The sequence below is a fragment of the Microsporum canis genome, genomic scaffold, assembly GCF_000151145.1.
Source record: "Microsporum canis CBS 113480 supercont1.2 genomic scaffold, whole genome shotgun sequence".
NCBI classification, from domain to species: Eukaryota; Fungi; Ascomycota; class Eurotiomycetes; order Onygenales; family Arthrodermataceae; genus Microsporum; species Microsporum canis.
Window position 1 is genome coordinate 1840583 of NW_003299168.1, and position 26924 is coordinate 1867506.

The 26924-nt window shown below is 50.1% G+C and overlaps 10 protein-coding genes across 10 annotated transcripts in view; 6 read left to right on the forward strand and 4 right to left on the reverse strand.

The window, feature by feature from the left end:
* Positions 1-1534, reverse strand: part of MCYG_02131 (UBA domain-containing protein 3) — a gene marked incomplete at both ends in the record, with an annotated part of 2263 nt that extends 729 nt beyond the window's left edge. Inside the window, 4 exons of the mRNA XM_002849151.1 lie at positions 83-1110; positions 1167-1277; positions 1347-1363; positions 1423-1534. Of these exons, the coding sequence (XP_002849197.1) occupies positions 83-1110; positions 1167-1277; positions 1347-1363; positions 1423-1534 (1268 nt within the window). The remainder of the gene's footprint in view (positions 1-82; positions 1111-1166; positions 1278-1346; positions 1364-1422) is intronic.
* A 531-nt stretch (positions 1535-2065) lies between these two features.
* Positions 2066-2695, reverse strand: MCYG_02132 (uncharacterized protein; the record flags this gene model as incomplete). The annotated part of the gene is made up of 2 exons (XM_002849152.1): positions 2066-2191; positions 2435-2695. The coding sequence occupies 2 exons, from the start codon at positions 2693-2695 to the stop codon at positions 2066-2068; spliced, it is 387 nt and encodes a 128-aa protein (XP_002849198.1).
* A 438-nt stretch (positions 2696-3133) lies between these two features.
* MCYG_02133 (MLL5 protein) lies at positions 3134-6192 on the forward strand (the record flags this gene model as incomplete). The annotated part of the gene is made up of 2 exons (XM_002849153.1): positions 3134-4924; positions 5011-6192. 2 exons carry the CDS (start codon positions 3134-3136, stop codon positions 6190-6192), a joined length of 2973 nt encoding a protein of 990 aa, XP_002849199.1.
* Positions 6193-7305: 1113 nt separating this feature from the next.
* MCYG_02134 (origin recognition complex subunit 4) lies at positions 7306-9434 on the forward strand (the record flags this gene model as incomplete). The annotated part of the gene is made up of 2 exons (XM_002849154.1): positions 7306-8748; positions 8817-9434. The coding sequence occupies 2 exons, from the start codon at positions 7306-7308 to the stop codon at positions 9432-9434; spliced, it is 2061 nt and encodes a 686-aa protein (XP_002849200.1).
* Positions 9435-14278: 4844 nt separating this feature from the next.
* Positions 14279-16365, forward strand: MCYG_02135 (developmental regulator flbA; the record flags this gene model as incomplete). The annotated part of the gene is made up of 3 exons (XM_002849155.1): positions 14279-15917; positions 15960-16162; positions 16219-16365. 3 exons carry the CDS (start codon positions 14279-14281, stop codon positions 16363-16365), a joined length of 1989 nt encoding a protein of 662 aa, XP_002849201.1.
* A 1038-nt stretch (positions 16366-17403) lies between these two features.
* MCYG_02136 (RNA polymerase II accessory factor) lies at positions 17404-18887 on the reverse strand (the record flags this gene model as incomplete). Its single annotated transcript, XM_002849156.1, has 2 exons — positions 17404-18183; positions 18240-18887. The coding sequence occupies 2 exons, from the start codon at positions 18885-18887 to the stop codon at positions 17404-17406; spliced, it is 1428 nt and encodes a 475-aa protein (XP_002849202.1).
* Positions 18888-19417: 530 nt separating this feature from the next.
* On the forward strand, positions 19418-19970 carry MCYG_02137 (thioesterase family protein; the record flags this gene model as incomplete). Its single annotated transcript, XM_002849157.1, has 2 exons — positions 19418-19492; positions 19563-19970. 2 exons carry the CDS (start codon positions 19418-19420, stop codon positions 19968-19970), a joined length of 483 nt encoding a protein of 160 aa, XP_002849203.1.
* A 284-nt stretch (positions 19971-20254) lies between these two features.
* MCYG_02138 (NOT2 family protein) lies at positions 20255-22170 on the reverse strand (the record flags this gene model as incomplete). Its single annotated transcript, XM_002849158.1, has 6 exons — positions 20255-20347; positions 20421-20775; positions 20851-21143; positions 21215-21279; positions 21356-22011; positions 22061-22170. The coding sequence occupies 6 exons, from the start codon at positions 22168-22170 to the stop codon at positions 20255-20257; spliced, it is 1572 nt and encodes a 523-aa protein (XP_002849204.1).
* Positions 22171-23403: 1233 nt separating this feature from the next.
* On the forward strand, positions 23404-24436 carry MCYG_02139 (mitochondrial 54S ribosomal protein YmL4; the record flags this gene model as incomplete). The annotated part of the gene is made up of 3 exons (XM_002849159.1): positions 23404-23755; positions 23820-23986; positions 24224-24436. 3 exons carry the CDS (start codon positions 23404-23406, stop codon positions 24434-24436), a joined length of 732 nt encoding a protein of 243 aa, XP_002849205.1.
* A 467-nt stretch (positions 24437-24903) lies between these two features.
* MCYG_02140 (rab GDP-dissociation inhibitor) lies at positions 24904-26757 on the forward strand (the record flags this gene model as incomplete). The annotated part of the gene is made up of 7 exons (XM_002849160.1): positions 24904-24949; positions 25028-25052; positions 25126-25185; positions 25333-25685; positions 25741-26292; positions 26352-26609; positions 26639-26757. The coding sequence occupies 7 exons, from the start codon at positions 24904-24906 to the stop codon at positions 26755-26757; spliced, it is 1413 nt and encodes a 470-aa protein (XP_002849206.1).
* Positions 26758-26924: the final 167 nt, after the last annotated feature.

Below are 26924 nucleotides of genomic sequence, written 5' to 3' on the forward strand. Positions count from 1 at the left end.
GAAGAAAGGGGTTTGTAAGGTGATAACGTCTGGTTTGGCGTTCCGGGTTGCGGTGTTACAGGCGTAGAGTGCGAGATGTCACGGGTTGCATGCCCGTTCAGTTGTGATTGAGCTACTGCGCCGTAGAGCTGCTGTTTCTGGTGTAGCAGCTGATTCTGATGTTGCAATGTAGGGACAGGAGGAAGTCATGGATTGCTGAGGTCGCGAGAGCTGTATGTTCCCCTGCTGACTTGGGTATCCGCCTGTCATGTTTGGGAAGAGAGGCTGCTGGGAGGAGACCTGGAGATTCTGGAAAGACTGGTCCAGGGCATCAAACGGATTATGAGAAACCTGTTTCTGCTCGACCGGAGTATTGCCGGCGGTAGCTGCCCTGTTTATTGATATTCCCACCGTCCCGGTCGTAGCTACACTCGCGGGCAGCTTATCAAATGGATTTGAAGATGAAGATGGCGGGGTGAACCTGTCTGTCGAGCCGGAGGACGTCCTATAGCCACTCTGCGTACCGGTAGGTGAAGTTGGAGACCTCGATCCGCTTATGGACGACTTCTCTCCTAGCCTGGTTAGGGTATCTATGCACCGTTCGACATCGCCGTTTAGCCCCTTGAGTATGGTCATGTTCCTCTTCTCGTCCATGAAGCCCATGTCCCGCAGTCTCTCCAGCTTCGACTCAAGAGATCCATTATTATTATTATGGTCTGCAATGCTCACCCCTAGTGTCCTCGACTGCTTATTATTCGGTAGGGAAACAGTCTGAGTCTCGAGACTCTCTCTGCGCCGCGGGGAAGGGGCAGAGGTGGCTGACCTGTCAGAGCTCGTGGACAGGTGAGAGGAAGATATCGAGCGTAGACCGAAGCCAAATCTCGACCTCGGCTTGGAAGGAAGGGCGGCGGGAGAAGGGGAGAAGTCGACGGAAGGTTTCGAAGTGTAGCTGGGATCCTGTCTGCTGGGCGGCTTGGGTTTACCGTCCTCGAGGGCCCTGAGTTCGTACTTTTTGCGCACGAACCGTTCCATGGCAGAGTCTACCTCGTCGATGTCGATGGGGATGGACGGTTTGACGTTTCGGGGGTTGTATATCCGATTTACCGCTATATTCCCGTTCTTCTTCATAACCTGGCAGGCCGTTAATACAGGTAGGAAAGAAGAAAAACAAAGCGGAAGAAACCAACCTCGACCTGGTCTGCTGTCCAGCTGTCCATGGTAAGAGACTTGACCTTGGATATGTGAGTGCCAAGTTTACGGTGCAATGTTGCGCAGCGCATGCACAGGAATATTCCCAGCTATATACCAGCAACCGTTAGACGTATAGCAAAATAAAAACCAAACGAACTAGAGTTAAAACGGCTTACATTCCAGCTCCCCCATCCTACCAGCCGTTAGTATATATATCCTTGGATAAAGAGATAAGAGAAGGGAGAAACCTACCTGGATTTCTGGCCTGGCAGTCCGCACACCTATCGTTCCCGGGCACCGAGGTGATCAGATCCTGTAGCGTCCGCTCGTTGCGCGCCTGCTGACGCTTGCTTAACGCCGACATGTCTTGATTTCCCTTTGATCCTGCGTCCTTTTTTATCTTTTGTTTTATTTAATTATATGTTCCTTTTTTTTTTTTCGGTTTTCTTCGACCCTGCCGGACTTTAGTGGTAGGTAGGGTGGGACGCGGGCCACGGCGCAGGCGGTTCAGGGTGAGCGAGGTTCTTCTCCTTTGTGCCGGTTGCTAGGGACGGAGCGGGTAGGGCGGGACAAGACCTTAACTGGCAACAAGCATGGCAGTGAAGATGCCAATGAAAGAGAGTGTTGATTATCAGTGAAGAGCAACAAGAGAGAATAAAAAAGAAGGTAGAAGCAGAAGAATGAAGAGCAGTGAAGATGGTCGTTTGGAAGAAGAAGAAGTTCGTGTTTGAAGAGGTGGTCGAGTTTCCCGATCGAGATAGGCTTAGCTCCACCACAATTAAGATATAAAGATTAGCATAGGAGATAAAACATAGATCAAGATGTAATAAGAGAGAGGAAGATGAAGAGAGAGAAAAGAGGAAAAGAGAGGGAGAGAGAGACGAGAAGCCCCTATTCAAGGTGTTCGCCTGTACCCATGACTAATGCCTGCAATTTGGGATGCAACAGGAAGAGCGAGGAGAAACAACCAAGGGTCGTCAGTCCATCTGCCCGTCTTCTTCTGCTTCTTCTTCTTCCTCTGCTGTTATCGTCAGCTTCTCTTCAACTTCCCTTCAACTTCTCTTCCATCTCAACTTGTTATCTCAACTTCTTACACATCAAGTTTCATCTTGAATCCAACTAAACTGAAAAACTTGCTTATGTAATAGACCAAACTTGCTATACTTATACTGCTTACTAAGCAAAGCTACTCTATTTATACTCTAAACTCTATTTATGCTTTCTACTTCCAACTTAAGCCTAGCCTGCCAAGACATCACTAAACCTCTTTCGGGTATAGTGTCCCTCCCTCGCACGCTAAACCCCTTCTGGCCCTTTTCTTTCTCTTCTCTTGCGCCTTTTCGCCCTTTTTGCCCTTTTGGAACTTTTGCTTCTTCTTTCTCATCCTAAACTTCAGCTCTTCCTCTTCTCTTCCCTCTCTCCGCCCATCATCCGCATCTTCCTCATACTCAAGCCTCGTTCTCGTCGACGTCCTGCTCGATCGACGACGTCCCCTTTCATCTCTCTGCCTGGCCACTCGCAGCATGCGATCTCCTCTCGTCTAGCTTGCCTGGGAAACTTGCGCTGTCACCTCACGACTTCACGGCCCTGAACAAACGACTAGAAACGACCGAGGAGCACAAGACGGACGCCGAAACCATCGAGTTATCGTCGGTTATCGGGCCATTAGTATCGCTACCGGCCAAGTATATACCACTGCGAGTCGTGTCTTGTCCAGGTGTCGAAAGTGGATTGCGATTGTTCAGCACCGTGATGTCCTGATCCTCCACCCGGTCAACCACCCTCAGCGTCGAGTCGACTGGAGAAAAAAAACTCACAAAACACAAGAAAACAAGAGAAAGACAAGAAAAACACGAGAAAAAAAAAAAAGAGAGACACTACCCTCTTTATGTCCCCTCGCTGGCGTCGAGGCTCCCCTTCATCACCCCATCGTTGAACCTCGGAGGAGGTATGTTGTCAGATTATGACAGATACCTCCTCGACTGCACACGCACATTCAACGGCGAATCCGTTTCCGTTTCCGGCCACCACCTCCCCCTTGCCCTCCCCGGTCGCCAACGGAACTGGTTCGACCCACGAAGCCGAAGAAGATGAGCCCTACACCATCAAGTGTATCTGCTCCTTCGAGGACGACGACGGTAGCACCGTCCTGTGCGAACGCTGCGACACATGGCAGCACATCGCCTGCTACTACATCGATAAGAAGAACGTGCCAGAGATACACAACTGCGTCGACTGCGAGCCCAGGCACCTCGACGGAAAGCGGGCCACAGAACGTCAGCGGAAGCTGCGAGAGCAGAACGACTCCAACAGCAATGCCGCGGATGAGCGGCGAGGGAGTCGACGCTCCGGCTCCAAGAGTCAGAGAAAGAAGCCCAAGGATCTCGGCTCGCCCTCTGGTACCGGTGAACAGCGGAACGGATGGTCGTCGCACGAGAGAAGTGCCTCTGCGGCCTCGAGGGAGAACGGTAACCACCAGCAGCAGCCAGTAAAGAAGCAAAGGGCGGCCCATCGTGCCTCTAACTCGATAAGTTCTGTCGGCGGCGACTCTCGTAAGCGTGGAAATAATGCCAACAAGTCTCCTGCCTCTTCTTTCCCCCAGATCCCCCTCTATTCGCAAGAGTTTCTTCATCTCTACGACAACGACAATGCCAGCCTAGACATGCAGGGCAACCTTTTCCGTACCATCGGTCTGACCAACGACCTGGCTTCGTGGGTAAAGGATCCAGTTGCCCTCGCCCAGGTCGCAAACGGTCGTACTGCCAAAGAAGTCTTTAATCACACAGACCAGCCGCTCGATCCTTCAACCTGGCCACCTCTCACAAAACAGACCATTGTCGACAACAATGTCGAAATCGACGGCAGACACCCGACCTGGCAGTGCCTCAAGGTACAGAGCAACGTGCGAAAAGACGAAATCGTGGGCGAGGTCAGGGGTAAGGTCGGCCATTTCAGAGACTACTGTCATGATCCGGACAGTCGGTGGCAGGAACTTCGCCACCCTGAACCCTTCGTCTTTTTCCATCCACAACTGCCCATCTACATCGACAGTCGAGAAGAAGGCACTGTACTCCGGTACATCCGTCGGTCTTGTCGACCCAACGTCACCATGCGAACTTACATCACGAACCAGGTAGAGTACCACTTTTGCTTTGTCGCAAACCAGGATATCCCCATGGACACCGAAATATCGACCACCTGGTACCTCGACCCAAAGATGTTCCCTTCCAACGGCCTAGTCAAGGAAGAAGGCCTGCCAGATGGTTCCCTAGACCCGGCTGCAATCTCGATAAGCAACGTGCTCGCTCACTTTGGTGGCTGTGCTTGTGATGACTCAGTCAGGCCATGTCTGCTAGCAAATATCGACTGTCGCATAAAACCAAAGTCGTTAGAGTCCAACACAAAACAGACTAACGGACGAAGAAAGAAGGCAAAAGCCAAAGGTAGTGCTGTTTCACCTGACAGTTCGGGAGGCGTCCCCGCCCATAGTCGGTCAGGCAGCGAAGTTGTTCGCAACCAAGATGAGGATGACCACGCTGATACAAGGTCGACTTCCGGCTCACTCAAGGATCAACCCGCAAACAGAGACCTGACTCCTGGTGCTCTTGGCCGCGATGTTGGGGAGCTATCTGCTCGCGAGAAGCGGAAAATAGCAGCCGCAGAGAAGAAGTTTGAACAGCTCGAACATGACCAGCATCATCCCAAGAAGAAGAAACGGGTTCATCCACCGCGTGGCCAGAGCCCCAATCTATCGGTATGTCCCCACTACATCTTTCTTTGTTCGTCTCTATAAAAAGCACATATTTTTTGGCGTATTTATTCATGCTGATATTTTTTTAGAAAGCAGCGAAGCCGCCGCACCTTGATATTCCACAGTCACGCCGATCCTCTCATTCACCAGCTAAAATGTCTCCTGAATCCGCATCCCATCGTCGAGACGGTCATTTCACTCCTCCAAAGACATCTGCTGCAAGCACGCCTCGCGTGGTGTCTCCATTAAGTCGCCCAGTCTACGTCGATTGTTCTGTTCAGACTGATCCTGATGAGAATGACCCTCAATATGTCCCCCTAAAGACGTTTAATGCTCCACGTTTTATGACTCTTACGCAGCGATTGCTGAGGCGATGCCACGAAGACCGGATCAAGATGGAGGACCGACGGCTAGACAGCATATCAGCCTTGACCTCCCCAGACTCAGGTGCGGGCGCCATGCTCCCTCCTTCAACTCCTGTGAACTCAAGGCTGGCACCGCCACCGAAGCAGGCGCCAGACGTCGAGATGAAAGATGCCGACTCGTCGATGACACCGCCCAACGCAGCTGCTAGTTCAGCAAGCCCTACGACCGCTTCCCCTGTCTCACTGTCGTCACCCCCCTCTTGCCCTCTCTTCCACCTCCCTTCGACTGTCGCACACAATCTGCCAACTCCTCGTAAGATTTCAGACAAAGTAAACATGCGAATACCCCTTCCCCCACCGCAATTCCCGCCTGCAACGAGCAGCATAAGCTCACCAGACTCTGCCTCCAAACCCGTCCCTCCCATCTCTATCACAAAACCTCTTCCACCGTCCAAATTGCAGACTGGGCCTGCTCAGACTCCACCTTCTACCTCAACGTCCACAACCGCTTCTAGCCTCACAGCTCCAAGCCCCGTAAAGAAGAAACTGAGTCTGAACGATTACATGAGCCGTCGCGGAACCTTGACCACTCCAACGACGGAAAAGCCACCTAATCCGTTCCTGCCCAGCATAACCAGTCCTGCCCCGTCGCCCGGTAGCGCAGACCCTAGCCCAACGACACAGTTTCCTTTCACCAAGTTTGCTGAGAGTCAGAGCCAGATACATGGACATGGTCAATCCGCTTCGCCGGATATCCTGATGAAAGACGCTCCGCACTCTCCCTCGACCATCTTTCCACCACCACATGCTGACCCTACGACCAATGGCAGCACAAGCAATGGCAACAAACCAAATGCTGTCCACAGTCTAAACTCACGGGACCCACGACTTCTTGATCGCGGATAAACAACAGAGCTCCTTACCTTGCTTTTTTTTCTCTTCAGTTTTTTCTCTCTATATATCACACGCGAAGTGAGTGAAAAAAAGACCGGACTGGTCCTGGAACGTTTTATTCTTATACTCTTTTTGGTTGACATTGTCCGAATGTCTTGCTCTGATCTTGTTTCCGGTACTCGATCTGTGGCGGTTTAAAATGGCGTTTCTTTCTCATTTGCTCTTATTTCTCATTCCCTTCGAAAGGGGATCGAGGTCTTCTTGTCTATGCCTCTCTCGCTTTATATCTATCTCTTTTCCCTCCCTTTTCTACTTTTCTTTCTCGAATCGTATATGGGATATTTCTTTTTAATGGGAAGCGTAACGCGCTAGTTTCTAGTGCTGGTGCTGGTTCTGGTTTTTTAATATTGGGTTTTCCTATCCTTCCTCTTATCTCCCTCCGTCTCTCCCCTTTCTCCTGAACTCGCAAATCTACCCTGTCTTATCTTTACCAAATATTTTTGGCCGGCGGATTATCTCGATTTACCTGCTCGTTGCTCGCCCCTAATCCTCCTTCCACCTCTCTAATCCTCCTCCCTCCCCCGTCCCCCGTCCCCTACATGCACCCTCGTTGCCGTCCCGTACCATCTATCTGTTTCTCGATCTTGACGCTTTCGCTTTTTCTCCTTCCTGCGGCTGTGTAAAATTATTTCTATCCTCTGTTTTATTTTCCTTACCTGGCGCAAGTGCAGGGCGATGATTGATGGATGGATGAATCCGTAACCAACAAAAGACATTTGATTGATCGATTGACTGGTTTGGTTGGCTGAGTGGTTGTTTTTTTTCTCGAGTATGGTATGCATGTCTGCGTGCGAAGTTACTGAAAGAGGTTTTCATCCCTTCTTCTCTTTTCTCTATCTCTCTGTGTCTCTATCTTCATACATCGTCTTCTTTCTCCATCGTAAAGGCTTGTTCTATATTCACGTGACATGAAGCTCCAAAACGAAGCTTCCAAGGTTAAAAAAAGATTGTAAATAAAGGACGAAAGCTTCATGCAACACGAACAGGCACTGCCGCAGCTATCGATTTCAAGATGGCCAACCTCTAGCCATATGTAACCTTTATATACACAGGTATCCAAGTATCATGGATGCTGATCTGCGCCCCTCGAAGCGACGAAGGGTATCCAACCCCGGACCTGACCCCAAGCTTAAGACGGATAAAAGCCCAACAACCCAAGGCCGAAAACTGCGCAAGAATACAAAAGTCGCTGATGAATCGAAGGAGACAGCGGATGCGGGTGCAGAGCAATTGGAGAAGAAACAAGATGCGGCGCCGACACAGTCAACTAGACGAAGTGCCAGGATAGCAGTGACGGGGAATTCGGTCGTGAGCACAAGTGCTGGTCCACCGAGACCACGGGTCACAGCGGATGAGAATACACAATCACCGCAGCGAGAGAGTAAAAGGACTAGGAAGACAAAGGCAGCGGCAACAACCTCGCCATCGGCAAAGAAATTGCCGCGGAAATCAGGAAAGTCTGCAGCTGCGCTGAAGTCCAAGAAGGAAGTCGAAGCTCAGTTAGCCGAGGAGAAACAAGACAGCAACGATGCAGACGACGTCTGGGAAGTGCCGTGTGATAATGAAGTAGAGCAGCTGGCCCTAGCCCAGTCAATGGCGAACGATGCAGCTATGCAACTTCAGCAAGAACTTGGTGAAGAGCTAGAGGAGTCCGAGGCCACCTCATACGCCGAGAAGTTCATGTCTCTGTGTAAGCACGAGAATCTCGAACGGCTGCTCGAGCCCCTAGGAAAGATTATCCTGCAAAAGCTCAACGGCAAACGCCTGATACCACTCACGGGACTTGAGAATGAATACCAGACTGTGTTTCAACTGCTCGAACAGACCGTCGTAGCAGGCGAGGGAAATTCTCTGCTTCTTCTCGGAGCCAGAGGAAGTGGGAAAACCGCCGTTGTGGATACAGCTCTATCATCCCTATCAAAAACCAACCGGGACGACTTCCATGTCGTCAGGCTAAACGGCTTCCTGCATACGGATGATAAAATTGCCCTCCGCGAAATATGGCAGCAGCTAGGCCGCGAGATAGGTCCACAGGACGATCTGGAGAAACCCTCCAGCTACGCGGATACCATGACCTCGCTGTTGGCACTCTTATCCCATCCGGAAGAAATCACCGGCCCGTCACAGGACCCGAACGCGATAACTACTACGAAATCTGTCATTATTATCTTGGATGAATTTGACTTGTTCTCGTATCATCCTCGGCAGACGCTGTTGTATAATCTGTTTGATATCGCGCAGGCGAAAAAGGCGCCTGTCGCTGTGCTAGGGTTGACTACCAAGGTTGATGTTACCGAGAATCTGGAGAAGCGAGTAAAGAGCAGGTTCAGTCATCGATATGTGTTTTTGCCTCGTCCTAGGAGCTTTCCTGAATTTGTGGATATATGCATGTCCTCTCTGAAGATTGAGGCTGAAGAGCTGTTGGGTTCTACTACAGATGCTTTTGAGAAGTTGCTAGAAGGCACAAAGGGAAACATTCTACTACAGGGATGGAACAGTTATATTCAGGTATATTATAACCCACAACTACCATTAACTAGAAACAACGGTATACTAATATAATGACTGGCCTGCAGGATCTTTTTGGTGATGCAGAATTTACATCTCATCTACAGCGAATATATTATAGAACGAAGTGCCCCAGGGAGTTTTTCTCTAGTGCCTTGGTCCCTATTACAACGCTGGCTCTCAGCTCTGCTTCTGGGAAGCTGGAAACTCCCAATGTCAAGTCGTTCAAATCCAACATGCTCACCTGTCCCGATCCTGCACCTCTTCCATTCACGCAACTGTCCGGCTCGACAAGCAACGTCTCACTGCCGTTGTCTTTGCTCCTCACAGCTACCCGATTAACCGCTCTTCACGAACCATCGGGCAATTCAGGTGGCGCAGCAACAATAGCGTCGCTTACATTATCCTTTCCAGCCGTTTATACCGAGTACGTGCGCCTACTTACCTCCGCCAAGGCGTCTGCATCCGCGTCCGGTGCTGCTGCAACTCCAGGGAGAGTGTGGGGGAAAGAGCCTGCAAAGGAAGCGTGGGAGAAGCTTGTCGAATGGGGCCTCGTAATGCCTGTAAGCGGTTATGGCATGGGAGATGGGAAGATGTTCCGGGTAGAGGTATCCTTTGAAGAGGCGGTTGCTGCTCTAGGCACGAGCGGAGCGGGCGCCTTGGGTCGATGGTGGAGAGATGGATAGTTCGCTATGACGGCATCTACAAAAGCAACTTCACCGTATATGAATCGAACGTGATACCAGATGAAGACTCTGGCGACTTTACAGAATACAAAACCTAAATACCGTACAGCCTTCTTCGGTCACATTACATATACACCACTGAAAAAAAAAACTCCTTGTATGGATGCACGCCATTGGTTACCAATTAATGACGATATTGATGACACTTGGATTTCAAATCAACCCCTTTTGACGCCATGCCAACGATCGACCCTTTTTGTCCACGCTCTTGAGAGCCAGTCTAGTTTAGAATCTCTTAATGCTTTTGTCAATCACCCAGCCACGATCCCCAGACAACCTACACATCCAGGCGCAAGCTTAGGGTCCTTATCCGTAATCATTTCGAACGGTGAAAAAGAAAAAGGAAGAAAACTCAATGGAACGTGTCTGTTCCGGCCCTGCGCAATGAAAAGCCAATTTCATCCAATTTTCCTTCCATCCCCTCGAATTCAATTCGACATAGCCGGGATGCGCCTCCTAATAAATAGACCAAACCCTCCAAAAGGCCAGGGTCAGCCAAGGGATTCATTCAGCTTTTGACGGCTTGTATCACCCCCCTCGGCGAACGATTAGCTGTTGATGAGGCCCGTTTAAAGCGTGCATCATTTTATTGACGCGTGGCTTTGAGACACAGCTTTTTTTTCCTTATCAGCTTTTCTTTCTTTTTTTTCCCTTTCATTTCCAACCATCAGCCATCAGCCCTCAAACCACAAGGTGTTCAAGCCACCGACAGCTCGCAGTTAGTTCGGGAAGCGAACCGTTGCGTCAGACTGAAAATTGAGGCGGTAAGGAAGCAGAGCCTGACAAATTTTCATCCCGACTGTCGGTATGTTGAGGGAAAAAGGAAGGGAGAAAAGGGACAGGGGGGAGGAATGTGTAGCCTGTTGTAATCCCATTCGCAAGTTTGGGGGTTGAAGTTAGCTAGACTTGTTGGCTGCCAGCCCTTGATAACGGGATGCATGTGCATGAAGAGTACGAAATAGGCAAAAGGGCGAATATCCTTCTTCTCCCATACATATCTTCGTTTAGTTGACGTCAGAACGTATATACAGGTCTGCCACGGGATAATATCTAGTGGAGCCTCCATGGCGATAGTAAGTCAGTGCTGAATACTATCCAAGGGAACATGGCAAAGAATTCAGTCGTTGTCGGCTGGGCTGTGACGTATGCGACGAGCAAGAATCAAGTCTTAACCAACGATCAGAGCGTGGAATCTTGCTGGGACTCGAGGAGTACAAGCTCCAACCCTTTATGGACGATAGGGCTGGTATCTTCCCCGCGCAGGTAGAAATAGAATACTTACACAGCTCCGTTCGAGTGCCCTTCAATATTACCATCTTCAGTTGTGGCATGTATGTAGGGGTATATACAAACAAGGCAGTGCAAGATATATGCATACTAACTGTCCTATTAACGTCCTGCTCCAGAGGACAGTGAACTTCTGTACAGCTGGACATGAAGCCAAGCGTCTAACAAGATGTGATGTGACAGAGGTCGTACAGCAGACTAGACTGTGAATAGAAGGCCCATCCAATACCGCGTGGGTATCAGAGAGACATACATTAACCACCGTTGAACAGGCGTGAGTGATTACCTTGGCTGATCGACAGCATATTCATGCATACCATGCAATAAGCATATCTTGAAGGAATGAATGAGCAGGATGACTCGAAAATTTCGGTGATGCTGTCAAATCACATCCCACCACCGTCCCCCTTCGCTCTTCTAGCTGCCAAAAGGACCCTTGCCATGAGGACCCTTTGCTGACATGCCCCTGTCCCTGCGAGAAAAAAAAAAGGCGCATACTATGTACATATACATGATGTAATGTAAATGCAGCAGGCATTCTCCAAGCTGTGTGCTGTAATCAATTCACAAGAAGTCTTGTCCTTGTGTCGGGAACGGGGTTTAAGATAAGTTCGCCTTCTTCCGGTGCTGGAGAAGGGAAAAAATGGGCTTTGTTTCTGATGGATGTCCTTTATTCACCGATGGAGGAGTGGGTGTCTTAAAGGTTCCATATACATGTATATATCCATATCGACAGGGTAAGGGGTGTTCGGAAGGTGACTGGCATGAATTTAGGATTATCTGCCAGGTGTTGGGATTGTGGGTAAAACGGACAAAAAAGCAGCCGCCGGATGCGAGGTCGCAGACCAAAGCCCTGTCTGCATGATGGATATTCAAAACAGGAATATCATCACCAAGAAAAGATGAAAAAAAAAAAAAGAAGAAGATCCAACCACACACACTGCATGCAGCTGTCATGCCACGCTGTTGTTTATTCGCCCCGTTGTGCATCCAATCAATCCCGTGTCCGATAGAAGGCCGAGTGATGCGCATCGACTATCAGCTTTCGTCGGAGAAGAGAGGAGGAGGGAAAAGTCCGAGGTAAGGAAGTAATTACTATGTAAATTTAATATATATCAAGGGCGATCGTTCAAAAGGCCGCTCTCCCTGTGGCTGGTGCGGATCAAAATCGTCTCCACGGCCGTTTTCTTGTCCCAGCTCTTGTATTAGTTGATGATGATTCAGCATCGCACGGCCAGAGGCCAAGGCCCGCTATTAGTTTTATGTCCAAGATGCGGTCTTGTTTTGCCCAGGTAGGCGAGAATGCTTGGTCGTTTCTTTTTCTCTTCACCCTTTTCCCCCATAGACCACAAGTTAAGCACTGAGAAGTGGGAATCTTCCGGCTAACTGACTCGCTTGTTTATACATAGTCCGGAGTATATGTCGAGAAGCAGGTTACCACATAGTATGTAGTTGGAGATGAAGATATCAGGAGCAAGGGTACCATGTGGCCGAGGTGAATCAGTACGATCATACTGGAACATGGTCTTTTATATAAAAAAAAGGAACGACAGGACCACGATCCAGTTCCGAACAGAATAGGTAAAATGAACGGGGGGTTGTAGAGAAATGGCCATGGCATGGCATGGCATGGCAGGGTCTAGGATGCCTTGACCTGAGAGGGGCCGACGGACATATCGCCATCGCTCCGTCCCAGCCGGTCAGCTCCGTCAACATCCTCCGCCTTAAACGTATATACACTGTATACACAACATGTAGAAGGGGAGAGCCCGCCTACTCCGCGCTGCCTCCATGACCGTCCGGCAAGATGGCTATAAAGTAACCGTCCGAAGCGACTTTCCGCCCGCCACGTGGACTCCACAATAATCTTAAAGCAGAAGAAGAAGAAGAGGAGAGAAAAAGGAGACAGAAGGGGAGATTGTGGATGTTTCATCTTTTCTTTTTTACCTTTTTTTTTTTTACGCGCGTTTGAATGTAAAACGCTGGGAAGGGGAAGAAACACATGGAAGACACATGGTTGGGACGCAAAAAAAGAATAAAAAAAAATAAAAACACATGGATGGCGTGGGGCCTTGCCCGGCGTGCTGGGAGGACCTGCATCTCTGTCTTGTTTCTTTCTGGTGATGTCTACCTGATGGATATATACGTGTATACATAGGCATATGCATATGATGAGAGGTAAAAGATATAAATAGGGCAAAGGGAGGCGACAGGCTCGAGACTCAGCCTTATCCCCCCCCCCCCCCCCCCCCCCTTTTTTTTTTTCTCACCGTCTGAGCGTCGAGAGGGCCGAGAGGGCCGAGTCAGGGCGGTTCGGGCACGGAGGAAGAGGAGGAAGAGGGAAACGGTCGAGGGACCAGCCTAGCAAGCCACGAAAGAGGTGAACGGGAAGAACAGCGACAGAGACGAACACACGACCGCCTTCCTTCTTCCATACGATGGTATAACATGTATACACTAGCGTCGTCTCTGCATCGTCTCTGCATCGTCTCTCGCGTGGCAAGCAAAGCAAGATCTTCCCTTTTCTTTTTCTCACACACACACTCTCTCCCGTCTTTCTTACTTTGCCATGCTCTACTATGCTTTACTATGGTTTGTATTTACTATGTTTTTACTGCGTATCTCACTTTCATCACTTCGAGGTCTTCAGGTTCTCTCTCGATCTAGACTAGCGCCTCCAAGCCACGTGTTGCTCGCTTAGGCTTATTTAAGGGCGGTGAGACCACGTGTGGGCGGAGGTGAAGCCGGCTGAGTCAGCGGAAGCGGAGAAGGCCGAGAAGGGTTAGAGTAGATGGAAGAGGAAGAGAGAGGAAGCGACCAGAGTAAGAATAAGAGCAAGACTAAGTCGGAGAGAGAGACAAGAACCTGGGCGAGACGAAAGAGAGGGACTACAAGGGAGGCCCTGGTAAAGGAGGCTAGTTGGCCACGTTCTGACAGGCACCGATCACACCGTAGCATGGCAACCCCGGCCAACTCGAGGTTGGCGGGTCATGTTTCAGCCAGTTTCAGGCCGCAGTAGTCGAAGGGAAGACTGTACGGATAAACAGAGATTAGAACAGTAGAGTCATGATATCAAGAGTAGAAGAGTAGAGTAGAAGGGTATAGAGAAAGGCGTAACTTACCGTAACAAGCCACGTTGTCACATCCCTGTCGAGTCGTGGCGCCCACGAGTCTTGCTCTGCAAACCTTCCTTTCTTTACCGTCACGTCACGTAAGATATTTTACACTGCAGAAGTTTTTTTCCTCTCTCTTTTTTTTTTTCTTTTTCTTTTTTTCTTCTTTTTTTCTTTCTTTACAAGGACAATACAAGGCTTGGCGTTTTTTCTTCTTTCGTCCTTTTTCCACCCACGTTGTTTCGCCCTTTTCTTCTTCTTCTTCGACTTCTTCTTCTTCTTCAACTTCACCTTTTGCACCCAGATAGACAGCATCTTCATCTCCTTCATCTCCCTCACTCTCTCTCGTCGGCTTCTGACCCTTCCGCTGGATGAACACTCTCAATGAGCAGGCCCGCGCTTGACAGATCAAACTCCCTCCACCAGCAACTCAAGCATCGGCCCTACCTCCCCCTCGACGACCCCAAGCAAGGCCACGGCAAGGTCTACTCCCACCCCAGCCGCTCCTCCAGACGCTCTCTCGCTGCAATTGCGATACAGAAGACCTCGTCCGCGTTTAATCTCTATTCCAGTAAGCCAGCACCACAGCAACAGCACCACCAACCACCAGCACCAAAACCAAAACCACAACCACAACCACCACAACAACGACAAAACAAACATATCCAGAGCCCTCCGCTAGAGGAAGAGGAAGAACAGGACATCATACAAGAAGACCCCTTCCGCGACCCAGACAGCTGGGAGTCCGACGACAGGCCCGCAGAAGCAACATCGCCAGACGTAGCACCCGGTATCATGAACCAGTCCGCCTCCAAGATGCATCAGACCTCCTCCCGCCTCCTCCGCATGACGACCGACGAACGGCCCTTCACCCGCGACTTCAAGGACCTCTTCTCGACCCTGATGGTCAGCCTCAAGCTCGAGACGCACCGTGTCCGGTTCTCCAAGTTCGAACACACCTTCACGGCCGAGGAGGCCATCAACAATCTCGGCTCCCTCAAGTTCTCCCAGTCGAACCGCATGCCCGACCCCAAGGATCCCACCCGCATCGTCACCACGACCACGACCACCACCTTCTCCATGGCCAAGGAGATGGCCCGTAGCGTCTGTCAGCGGTTCGTTGACGCCCGCTTCATCGAGTCGGTCGACGGCCGCTTCTCCTCCCAGTTCCCGCTCAAGGGGGCCCTCTACCAGCTCACCCCCAAGGGCATCAACATCCTCCACCGCTTCTGCCAGCGTAACGGCATCACGGCCAGACACATCATGGACATCATCGACTCGCCGCGCAACACCATGCAGCTCGTCATCATGGAACGAGACTCCATCACGGACCAGATATCGAACGACAAGGGCACCATAGAGGTCATCTTCCGCCGCTTTGCCGGCCAGGACGGGCCCAACCTCAAGCCCTCCGTCTCCTCCTCGGACTCGGACTCGCTCTCGGACTACACCAACGGCGTCATCGGCGTCAAGATGGCCCGCGAGCGCAAGATCGGAGATAAGCTGTACCACAACACCTTCACCGGCAAAGCTGCCATGGAGTGGCTCATGGACTGCTGCACGACCATAGACCGCCGCGAGACCATGGAGATTGCCTCCCTCTTCGTCCGCCAGGGCCTGATCACCTCCTTCATAGAAGACAAGACCTTCATCGCCCACGATCCGTCAGCCACTCTCTTCCAGCCGACCAAGAACGCCATCTACGGCATAACAGATCACGGCCAGCGAGTCTGCGGGTGGATAGCCCGAGAGCGGACGCAGAACTCATCCACATCGTCCGCCAACTCGGCCTCCAACGCCGCCGCCGCCCCTCGGGACTCTAACAACGCCAGGTTGCACCATATCATCCAGGACCCTGCGTTGCGGCTGCTCTTCCGAGAGTTCCTAAGGTACTCTCTCTGCGAGGAGAACATGTCCTTTTATCTCGACGTCTCCGAGTTCACCGCCAACTATCGCCGGGCCGAGAAGGCCGGCGCCTTTTCCAAGATGGACACCGTCCGCGAGACCCTCGCCAGTGCCTACGGTGTGTTTTATCATCTTTTTACCTTCTACTCTTTTTTAATAGTTCTAATAAAAGTAGGCCTATATAATGCCTTTTTGGCGCCTGGCTCGCCGTGTGAGCTCAACATCGACCATGCGCTCCGCAACAGCCTGGCCAGCCGCATGACCCGCGCAGTAGGCGACGACGCATCCATGGTCAAATCCCTGACGGATGTCGTCCAGCTCTTCGAAGCCGCCCAGTTGTCCGTCTTTAAGCTTATGTCCTCAGTAGGTCCACCTCCGTTTGGGTCTGTTTTAGGTCTCCCATCTCTAACCCTCACCAGGACTCCGTACCGAAATTCGCCCGTGATCCGAAATATGCAGCTGTCCTGCAAGAGCACGACTTTGACCTCAACCCAACGACAAGCGGGCGGTCGTACTCACCGACCCTCTTGCCCGAACGGTCCATGAGCCGGAGCACCCGATCATAGACTTCCATCAACGGCACCACAGAACCACCCTAAGAAAAAAAAGAATCTACGAACCCAAAAAAATAAAAAAATCTCCCTATCCCCACGCAATAGATGATGTCTTTGAATCTTTTTTTTTCTTTTCCGCGGCCAATAGACGGTTTAACGGCGACGGCGACACGGCGACAAAAAATCACCTCCCTATATCCTAACGCATCCTTTAGAAAGCTCTTTCCTTGTCCCTGAGATTCCCCCTCTTCACGAATTTCCTCTCTTCTCTTTTCATTTCTTGACTTGTCACGCCCGTTATATCTTTTATTATATATCCTTTCTTCCCTTTGTTTTTCCCCCCTTATAGACTTCTGACCCTTTTGAGCGATTGGTCTTGTTCACATACCCCTTACCTTGTCCCTTTTACACTTCTCACCCCTCTCTACATACATACTCGACTGCCGGAGAGGTCTTCTACATTTACTTGAGATGACATACTAAAGAAAGCATTTGGATGGCGCATCTTCTTTTTCTCTTCTCTTTCTCCTTTTTTCTTCTCCTCCTTTACCTCTCTGCCCTTCGCTAATGGATAATATCTCATACCTCCGCATCATCGTTACCAGGCTGGCAAAGGCGGGCTATCTGATACCTTCTGCATCATGTCACTTTATCAGCGAAATATCATCTTCAGCTTCTTCAGCTCCGGGATAAGCTTACCGTACCGTCACCGTAATACGATTACATGCATGTTTACACTTTTACGCCCTCGGGTCGCGATCGCCGACGATCTTCCCTCATGGCTCTCAAACTCGGCACTTGCACACACGCTTTCCCCCTTTTTTTTTTTCTCCTTTGGGGTTTCTTTCACGCCATGTGGTTTTATGTATATAATACTTATCTTATACAGAGAGTCTAAGGAAGTCCTCTTGGCGCTTATACGGGGTGCGGAGTTAGCTGAAGATGCAATCCCATAGCAAGACCAAAAACCACGTCAGCTATCTATTCATTTATCGCCGTAGATACGAGTACAACGTGTAGAAAGGAGGAGAAGAAGAAGAAGAAGACAAGTCACTTGGAGGCTCCCCATCCACGAGCCTTCATCCCTTCCTCGATAGCAGACCAGATACCCTCGACCACGCCTCGATCTCTCCATCTCGCTCCGCTGGCAGGACCGCCGTTGACATTGGCGCTCTTCTCATCCCATCTGTCGATGGCAAAGCTGCGCACTCCCCTTCCCCACCCTTTAACCTCCCGCGGCGGCTCCTCCCCTCTCCACCCCACGTGAATGCCCGTGGCATGCTTGAACAGGTCCTGGGGCGTCGACCACTTGTATGATTTGAACTGCCATGTCTGGCCGGTCGTGAACACCGCGACCACCCTGTTCCAGTAATCGGGCTTGAAGTCCGCGGTGCTGTCGACCAGGATGAACAGCGTTGGTTTGCGGGCTGCTGCACCCGGGGCGCCGGCGGGCGTGGACGCAGGGCGAGACGGGTCCGGGATCGTTTGGAGCGTTCGAGAGAGGTGGAGGAGGTTGGAGCCTGTGGATTTCGAGAGGGACGGGTGGTCGGGCGGGATGTAGACGCCTTCGGATAGGAAGGTTTTGATGTTTGACATGCGTAGTAGGGAGGAGGCGGAAGGTGAGACGAGGATGATGGGGTTGGGCCGGCGGGAGGAGGAGGACGAAGGGGAGGAGGAGGAGGGACTTGAGTCTAGTGGTTTCTTGGGGATGCTGCCTGCTCCGGGAGTGGGCATCATGCTTGGTTTGCCGCCTGTTTTGGCATTGCCTTGTGGACGGGTCCGGTTGCGTCCCAGGAAGAGCTCTGCCGTCTTGCGTATGTGTGAAAAGTCCTGTGTCCGCTGGTTAGTCCAAGGAGCTCGGGTGGGTGTGAATTACCAGAACGTACCGTGGGCCGGATCCCTCGGAGAACAGTGTTTCTGTCTCCCAGCTTGCGCTCGCCAGTATATATAGCTTGTAGCCGCGCATCCACACCCTTTGCAGGCCTACCAGCTCCTGCACCGACTGCACCACTCTTCGGTACACTTGCCGCCGCGGCACCAGACACGTCCGCCTCCTTCACCGCGCCCTCTGTCCCGACAGCACCGGCAGACTCTCCCAATGCCTCTCCCGGCCCTTCCTTCCCTTCAAGGGGCTTGATATACTCGCTCTCATCCGACGCTCCTTCAAGCCAACTGATCAAATCCACCTTTTCAACAAACACCAGATTCAACACCTTGGCCGACCCGCCCAGCGCATCATTCACCTCCTGCGCTGACGCAATGTATTCCGGAATAGCAACATCTTTCTTCAGCCAGGCAAAGTAGATGCTTCGCAGGTCGATCGCCTGGTTGGCCGCCGCAGAGATGAAGCGTGTGGGGGTAGACAGCGGGATGGACTGCGGTATCGGCTCCGTCAGGTAGAGATGTGTCGCCTTCGAGATGTCGTCTGTTGCTTGCTCTGTAGAGAGATCGGACGAGGTCGTCAGGACGGGGGCGCTGGATGGTGATGAGAGCGCCCGTTTAAGGGCGAGTAGACAGTCGTCTGAGCCCGCCATGTTGGCGACCACCGTTTCCTCTTCTCTTCCGTTCCTTCTCCTTCGTCTGTAGCGTCGGTGTCGGTATGCTGTAGAGGGTATCTTGTGCTCTTGAAGCTGTCGAGCTGCGAATCCTCGAAAGCCTTCAAGCTTGCGGAAAAAGAATTCATATCACGTGACCACGGTTTTTTCCGTGTTGTTGAAAAAGTTCGAGTTGTGTCCTTCGATTCTCCATGTTGAATGTTCGATTGTTATTGATGAAGCTTGCCTGCACTGTTGCTGCAAGATGGGCTATCTCACGGAGGCCTGCGACTATGTTGCGTCAATATCAAGAGCGTTGGCCGAAATATCACTGCTGATTTAACATTATAACTATACAGCATGAAGCAACCTCGGTTGCCCTGAACGCTCTTAGCTGGCGTTCGAAGGAGCCTCTTCATCCTCCGGCTCCTTCAGCTCCTTCAGCTTTCTTTTCTTCTCTTCTACTTCTTCTTCTACTCCCGTATCCCCTCTAAGAGTAGTGTCTATCGATTTCAAATTACAGTATAATAATGACGGAACAAGATGCATTCGCAGAGCGCATAATAGAGACGTACGATGCCATCGTCCTGCACCCCGGAAACAAGGTATGTCCTGCAGTCCGATAAACTAGGATATAATATTTAATGCATGGATGGTAGACTGACATCCATCCAGGGCTACAGCTGTGACATATTTCGCAAACATGTCCGGTTCGGCTCTGCGGCTGCTGGCCCTCCTGCCCGCGTCACTTACTTCGCAACGGTAGCTCCTGAGATGTGCAATGGCTTCGGCAACTTACATGGCGGATGTGCCACAACATTGATCGATAATGCTTCTTCGACCCTCCTGCTCGCTATGGGCGGGTATTTCTCCTTGGGCGGAGTCAGTCGGTCGTTGAACATGACCTTCCTTCGTCCTGTGCCGGAGGGCACAGAGATCTCTATCAACTGTGAGCTTGTTCATGCTGGTAAACGACTGGCGCTGATGAGAGCGGATATCCGGCGGACGGATACGGATCAGGTGCTTGTTTTGGGAGAGCATGATAAGGCGAGCACGCCGATGGATGTGGAGGCGAAGCTGTGACGTGGTTTATACATACAGTAAAGGGATGTGTATATATATCATGAGTCATGTTAGACGGATAGAATGGTTATGGCGGGAGGTACAGTCGTTTAAAGCCATCCTTTAATTCAAGCCTATCTACAGAAGTTTATGTTCCTATAGTACGACCCTTTTCCAGCTTGTAGAGATGATAATCATCCTCAGATAGATCTATCTGGTCAAGCATCATGCAATTGAGTAAAACAAAGAATCATTATACACAGTCGTAACCTCTGGCGTTCTCTCTGGTGTGTTTTGGGTGCGCTTCAAGTCGCCTGGGGGAAAGGCATGCCTCGCAGAAAGTTCCTGCCGGGATCAAGGCGGTTGTCCAGATCAGCATATCGGAGAATGAACTCGCGCTAGAAGACGATACATTAGCCGCTGTATATATCCTAAACAGTTGCGGGGTGTGTGTATGGACGAATGACTTACTCTAACCTTCTTCCAGGTGCTGGTATCCCACCACAGGTAGACACCACGCTCGCTGATGCCCCTCTCCACCTCAACGGGGCTCGGGTAGCTGTCGTCGCGGGTCAGCCACGCACGTTCGACCTTGTGGTATCGCCATTTTCTCCCCATCAACTCTTCTGCGACTAGTTCTTGCATGATATCACGTGGCATGCTGTAGAATATGTAGAACAAGGTCTCATCACTGAAGCTGGGTATACGGCTCTGCAGAGGCTGGACATTGGCTACATTATAGCATGCAGGAAGCGTAAAGTCCGGGCGTAACGGAACTGACACGTTGGATGAAATGAATGGTGATGCAAATGTTTGGTGCAGGGGTCTGTAAAGAATGCACGGTTAACAGTTACCACGGCGCGGAATAAAAAAGTGCAGGGGTAGAAGCAGGTATCCGTACTCTGGCTGGTTAAGATCCAATCCCAGGCTCATTAGATCTTGACCGATTGCAAGGCTGGCAACGTCTGGGCTATCGCTGTGGATCATGCGCAAAAGACCGGCTAGACCAAATCGGTCATGTTCGCTCATCTGGGAAAGGGATGTCTGCTCGGCCGTCTGGCCGGCTCGTGAAGGATCATGATTCTCGTTATCTGCCTGTGACGGCTGTTGCTGACGCGATGGTTGAATCTGGCCCTGGTTCTGCTGCATCTGCTCCATGCCGCGTTGGTTCATCATGGATGATTGAGCGTTGTCCTTCAGTTGGAATGTTTTTTTTAGCCAATGGAACGCGTCTAGAGGAAGGGGCGAACATCATAGATAGCTACCTCGTGATCTTGCCCAATTATACCATTTTGGTTTTGGCCAGCCGGTAATCGCAGTCCTGAAGTGCCTTGACCAAAAAAAAAGTACATATAAGTTATATAATATCCAAACAAGGTATCCAGAAGTCCATAATTGTCACTTACCAGGTGCACCAGCACCGGCAGGAGACGCAATTCTACTTGTGTCTTGTTGGTTTCCAAGAGAAGAACGCGTCTGGGCAGAAAACCCAGTAAATCCCATAGAACCAGCATAATTCGCAACTGCCCCGCCTTGATCAGACTGTTTGCTCAGAGGTGGAAAGTCGTCGACATTACCAGCTTGTGGTTGGTTTCCACTTGGCATTTGGCCCATGGCCTGGACGCCGTTTCGGAAGTCATCAAGCTGCGTGACAAACTGCGTTGTTGAGGGGAACTGATCGTCGTGGGACTGAGATTGAGACTGCTGAGCTTGGAGCTGTGATTCCCGCGAGGGAGCTTGAGGGGGAACAGGAGCCTGTGGCTGTCTCTGTCCAAGACTCTGCTGAATGGTACGCTGGCCTGCGTTGCCCCAGATAGCTTGCCCGGGTGTTGGAGTCGCGTTCTGCGGTCCGCTGGAGAGAGAGGGAAATTCGCTAAGAGACGAGAGATCGAGAGTCAGCACGGCATCTTGCCTGAGATCCTTGTAGGTACGCCCGGAATGGCCGAATTTGGTATCTGCCCTCATGGTGAGGATATCAACAACCAGCAATAAGGGGGAGAGTAGTGTGCTTGAAAGCTGGAGGTTGAAGAAAAGAGAAGGAAAAGTAAAGAGAGAAAACGGCCTGATGAAAGAGGACAAAGGCAGTGCCGAGAGAGATGCGTGCAACTCACGATAGGTCAAGAGGAGCAGCGGGCTGTGATCCGCCAACACTCTGTGCAAATGAGCCCATGGGGTTCACCGTCCTCTGCTGGCTGTTCTGCAGTCCTGATGTCCCTCCCATGGGTACCCCGAAGCCCCAGTTTGCTGATGTGCCTCCTACCAAGACAACAGGATACAATCAGCAAAGAATATCCAGACGTAGAGTTATTGTTATTTCCATCCTTCTCACCAATATGATTGTTAGGTAACCGGCCGGACAATAGTGCGGTGTTTGCGGAGCGGGCCTGTGATTGTTGCTGGGTAGGGAAGCCTGACATGCCACGCATAGGCTGTTGGCCTGGTCCTATAAAGCATAAGAAAGGAACAGTTAGCTATGGCTCATTATCACAAAGGCTCAGAAAGAAGGTATATGCTAGTTGCAACAACGGCATATGGCAGATATTGATCTTAAAGCCAGAGATATCTTTTGCAGATATCCCGCTCTCATCATAGGATATATGCATCTAGCTTGGGCTAGAAACAAATACTGTATATATACAGTCTAAAGACAGTGCTTATAGAATGTCTGGGTGGTAGTGTCTTGATATAAGGAGCATCTTCATCTTCCTACCTGGCCTATTCATATTGGCGAAGAGAGCTTGCGTTCCGCCCAGTGTGCTCGATACAAGAGGAGTAAAGCTGGTTAGGGTCACGGTATCAAAAGTTAGGATATAAGTAGTAGCGCGGATTCAATGGTAATATCTCTAGGCAGTCTCAGTCAATATTGTGTTGCTGTAGGCTCGATGTGAATATTAATTGAAATATCTTTGCCAGCACTTTTGGCTCAGAAGCGCGAAATGCACGGACCAACTTAAGATATGTCACTACTTTGGGTGGTTTTATCACTAAGCCATGAATTATCCGCATGTTCAAGTGTAATATAGGGATTACAGCAGGTGGTTATAGATCTTCTATTAGGTAGCGTATCTTATTTCTCTACTCCTGGCTACGGGAGACTGAAACTGATGAACAGCTTCCAATAGTAGCCCTTCTTCTCGAAGCTCTACCACATCTTATTTATTTCATCCTACATGGAGTGCCGTCCCTTAAACCATCATAACTTCAAGCGAAATCATCTATACCCCATCTTATATTTATATTCCTGCTCCCCCTTCTCATCGTCTTCGTATCTTCAGCTTCTCAACTTCTTCCCTGCAAGGGATTTGAATGCTATAGTCACATGATATATATCTCACGTGACACACTACTTCTTAGTAGTTTGAGTTTTTTCTTTCCTTCGACTTTTTTTTTCTTCCTTCAACAAAACGACGAGAAGGCAAAAAAGCTCTGGAAAAGCCCTTAATAAAGCTCCAGCATGCGCCCAAAGGTCTCAATTGCTCAGCTAGCTCGCCATGGAGGCCTTTCGCTGGCCGAGTTGCCTCCTCCCTTCCTTGCTCCCGCTCTTTATGCCCCAATAATAACACTCTCACAATCATCCAAATTCTCAACCTCTCACTCCTTTCAAGACCGGAATAAACAGCGTGGGGTCTCTGTTATCCACCGAAGTGGGCTTAAGCATCGATTGTCCGCGTCCAAGTTCCCATTGCCAGTGCCTGAGCACCCAGAGAGGCGTGAGGCGCGAGATGTCAACCCGAACCACGGCCTTTGGGGGTTCTTCCTCCCAAACAAGGAGGTATTTCCCACCCCAGAGCAGGAGTACTCGCATGGTATGTCTCTACCTAGACTCTACTCGCCTCTAATTGAGTGCAACCAATAACCAATGCTCTGCAGGCCGATCTTGGACCGTTCAGGAATTACGCCAGAAATCATGGGACGACCTGCACTGTCTCTGGTGGGTGTGCGTTAAGGAACGCAACCGAATTGCTACATCCAATTATGAAAGAGAGCGACTAAAAGCCGGATATGGCGAATACGAAGCCGGAAACCGAGACAAGACGGTAAGAACATGCCTCCTCACTATTGCACTGTCTATCCAAGCACCCTTTATGATGAACCCCATTTCACTCGCCGATATGAGTCACGATTGGGACCGCTTAAGCCCTTTCGGCATGATTCTAACTGGGAATTTTATTTTTCTGATTACTGCTTTTCTCTGCTTTGAGAATATATGTTGTGTGCACGCTTTCAGCATTTTGATTGGTATGATAAGCGGCTAACTTGATATATAATTACAGGTCATGGTTACACAGAACAACATCAAGCATGTTCTGCGAGAGCGATGGAACGCCTGGTCTGAGGCGCGTGAGCTGTACAATGACGGCTATCGACCCGAGCAGGACGAGCTCCTAGAAACCGCTGAGTTACAGGAAGATGCAATGCCCGAAGAGGTACCGGTAGAGGACATCAAGGCCGAGCAAGCAAAGGCTAGATCCCAAACCACTGCATGAAGTGAGGTTTCATGAATCATGCTATCCTCCCCTTCGGCTCTATCTATGTATAATACTACAAATGTATAACAACCATCACAGTTGGCTGATGATGTACAATACTATTTAATTGATCAGTTAAATGCCTCTGAAACAAAAAGCCACGAATGTTTCCACACAGTAAGACATGTTTATCATCTAGACGGAGTAAGGATAATTCACCATCGGTGAGCTGGCTGGGTTACTTATATGTACATGGTATTTTTTTTTCTCGGGCGGCGCCTTGGCTGGGTTCGCCGTTTCGATAGCACCCGAATTAAACATCCTTAGCGCGGGTTTTAACTGGCATTCATGTTTACTATCACTCACCTCTTCTTTCTCCCCCCCAACCCACATCTTCTCCCAGCTTCTTCATACTCAACGCTCTGTAACTCAGCTTCTCTTTTTAATCTCTATCTATCCAGACCGGCACGAAACAGCTCTTCAAGATGGAGGAAATGTCCCCGGAGTATGACGTTATTGTGATGGGCACAGGTGAGAATACAGAACCCCACCTTCTCCCCTATTATTTATGTTTGACCGTCGTTGACTGACTGAACTGCTACAATATAGGCTTGACGGAATGTGTTCTCTCAGGGTAACTGGCCATCTATCTCTTGCTGATGATGCTAGAAGGATTGCATGCTGACGGCAGGGCCATCGGTATACAGCGTTCTGAGCGTTAAGGGGCAAAAGGTCCTCCACATTGACCGGAATGATCACTATGGCGGGTTCGTGCAGTTGGCTCCCTATTCGCCTTTCTCATAGCTAGGAGTATGCTAATCTATCCTGTACAATAACAGTGAAGCAGCCTCCGTCAATATAGAAACTGTATGTACCTCAAAAGCCCCCGCTCACACCGCCTAGGCTGACTCCAGTTGCCAGCTCTTTCGAAAATTCCGGGACGTTAAGCCCGGAGAGAAACCATGGGAGAAATACGGCCGGGTGAACGATTGGAACGTTGATTTGGTCCCAAAACTTCTCATGTCAAATGGAGAATTGACCAATATCCTCGTCTCTACCGAAGTCACCAAGTACCTTGATTTCAGACAGATTGCCGGCAGCTACGTCCAACAGGGAGATGGAGCAAAGGCTACCGTTGCCAAGGTCCCTTCAGATGCCGGTGAAGCTCTTCGATCTTCGCTCATGGGCTTGTTTGAGAAACGACGCGCGAAGAAGTTCCTTGAATGGGTAGGCGACTTCAATGAAAAAGACCCATCCACTCACCAAGGTTAGTAACATCTGTTATATCATTTGAGCACCATTCGTATCTGACAAACTACCAGGGCTGAATCTTTCCACTTGCACTATGAAGGATGTATACGACAAATTCTCACTCGAGACTACCACCCGTGACTTTGTCGGGCACTCTATGGCTTTGTACCAGTCTGACGACTACATTTCCCAAACTGGAAAGGCTTCTGAGACTATCAACCGTATCCGATTGTATGTCAACTCCATGGCCCGCTACGGAAAATCTCCTTACATCTACCCACTCTACGGACTCGGAGAGCTCCCACAGGGTTTTGCACGTTTGTCTGCCATCCACGGTGGAACGTACATGTTAAACGCAAACGTCGATGAAGTTCTGTATGAGAATGGCAAAGTGTCCGGTATCAAAGCCACGATGAAGGAGCGAGGCGAGCCTGGCGAAGGATTCTCCTTCACCACCAAGACGAAGAAAATCCTTGCGGACCCATCGTATTTCCCACAGAAAACAAAGGTTGTTGGCCATTTGCTGAAAGCAATTTGCATTTTGAACCATCCCATCGATAAAACTGAGGAGAGTGACTCCCTGCAACTGATTATCCCCCAGTCGCAAGTTGGACGAAAGCATGGTATGTTCTTACTCACCATATTGTGAACAAATTTACTTTAACTAACTCCTCCCTCTAAGACATCTACATTGCTATGGTTTCATCTGCCCACAACGTTTGCCCCAAGGGTTATTACATTGCCATTGTCTCAACTATCGCCGAAGGTGAAGCAAATCATCATCTGGAACTCAAGCCAGGCCTTGACCGTCTAGGCAAGATCGAAGAGATGTTCATGGGCCCCCCTATCCCACTCTACGAACCACTTGAAGATGGCAGGAATGACAACATTTATATCTCCAAGAGCTACGACTCCACAAGCCACTTTGAAACCACAACTGGTAAGATATTCTCCCTAATATCTCCCAAGGACATATTGTTGACTGCTCAATAGACGATGTTCGAGATATTTATCACCGGTGTGAGGGCCATGAGTTGGTTGTTGAGGGTCTCAGAGAGGGTGAAACCCTCGTTGGCCAGGATCAGTAGGGGAACGCTGAACTTTAGAACATGGGCTGAAAAGGGCAAGAAATTAATATAGGTTGTGCTGCTGTTTATTATAAGGCATCGCATTGGAGGAAACACTGGATAGCCGATCCTGAAAAATGGGATTTAGCATAATGAATTTGATAGTTCTGTGCTGCTTTATTTCTTAC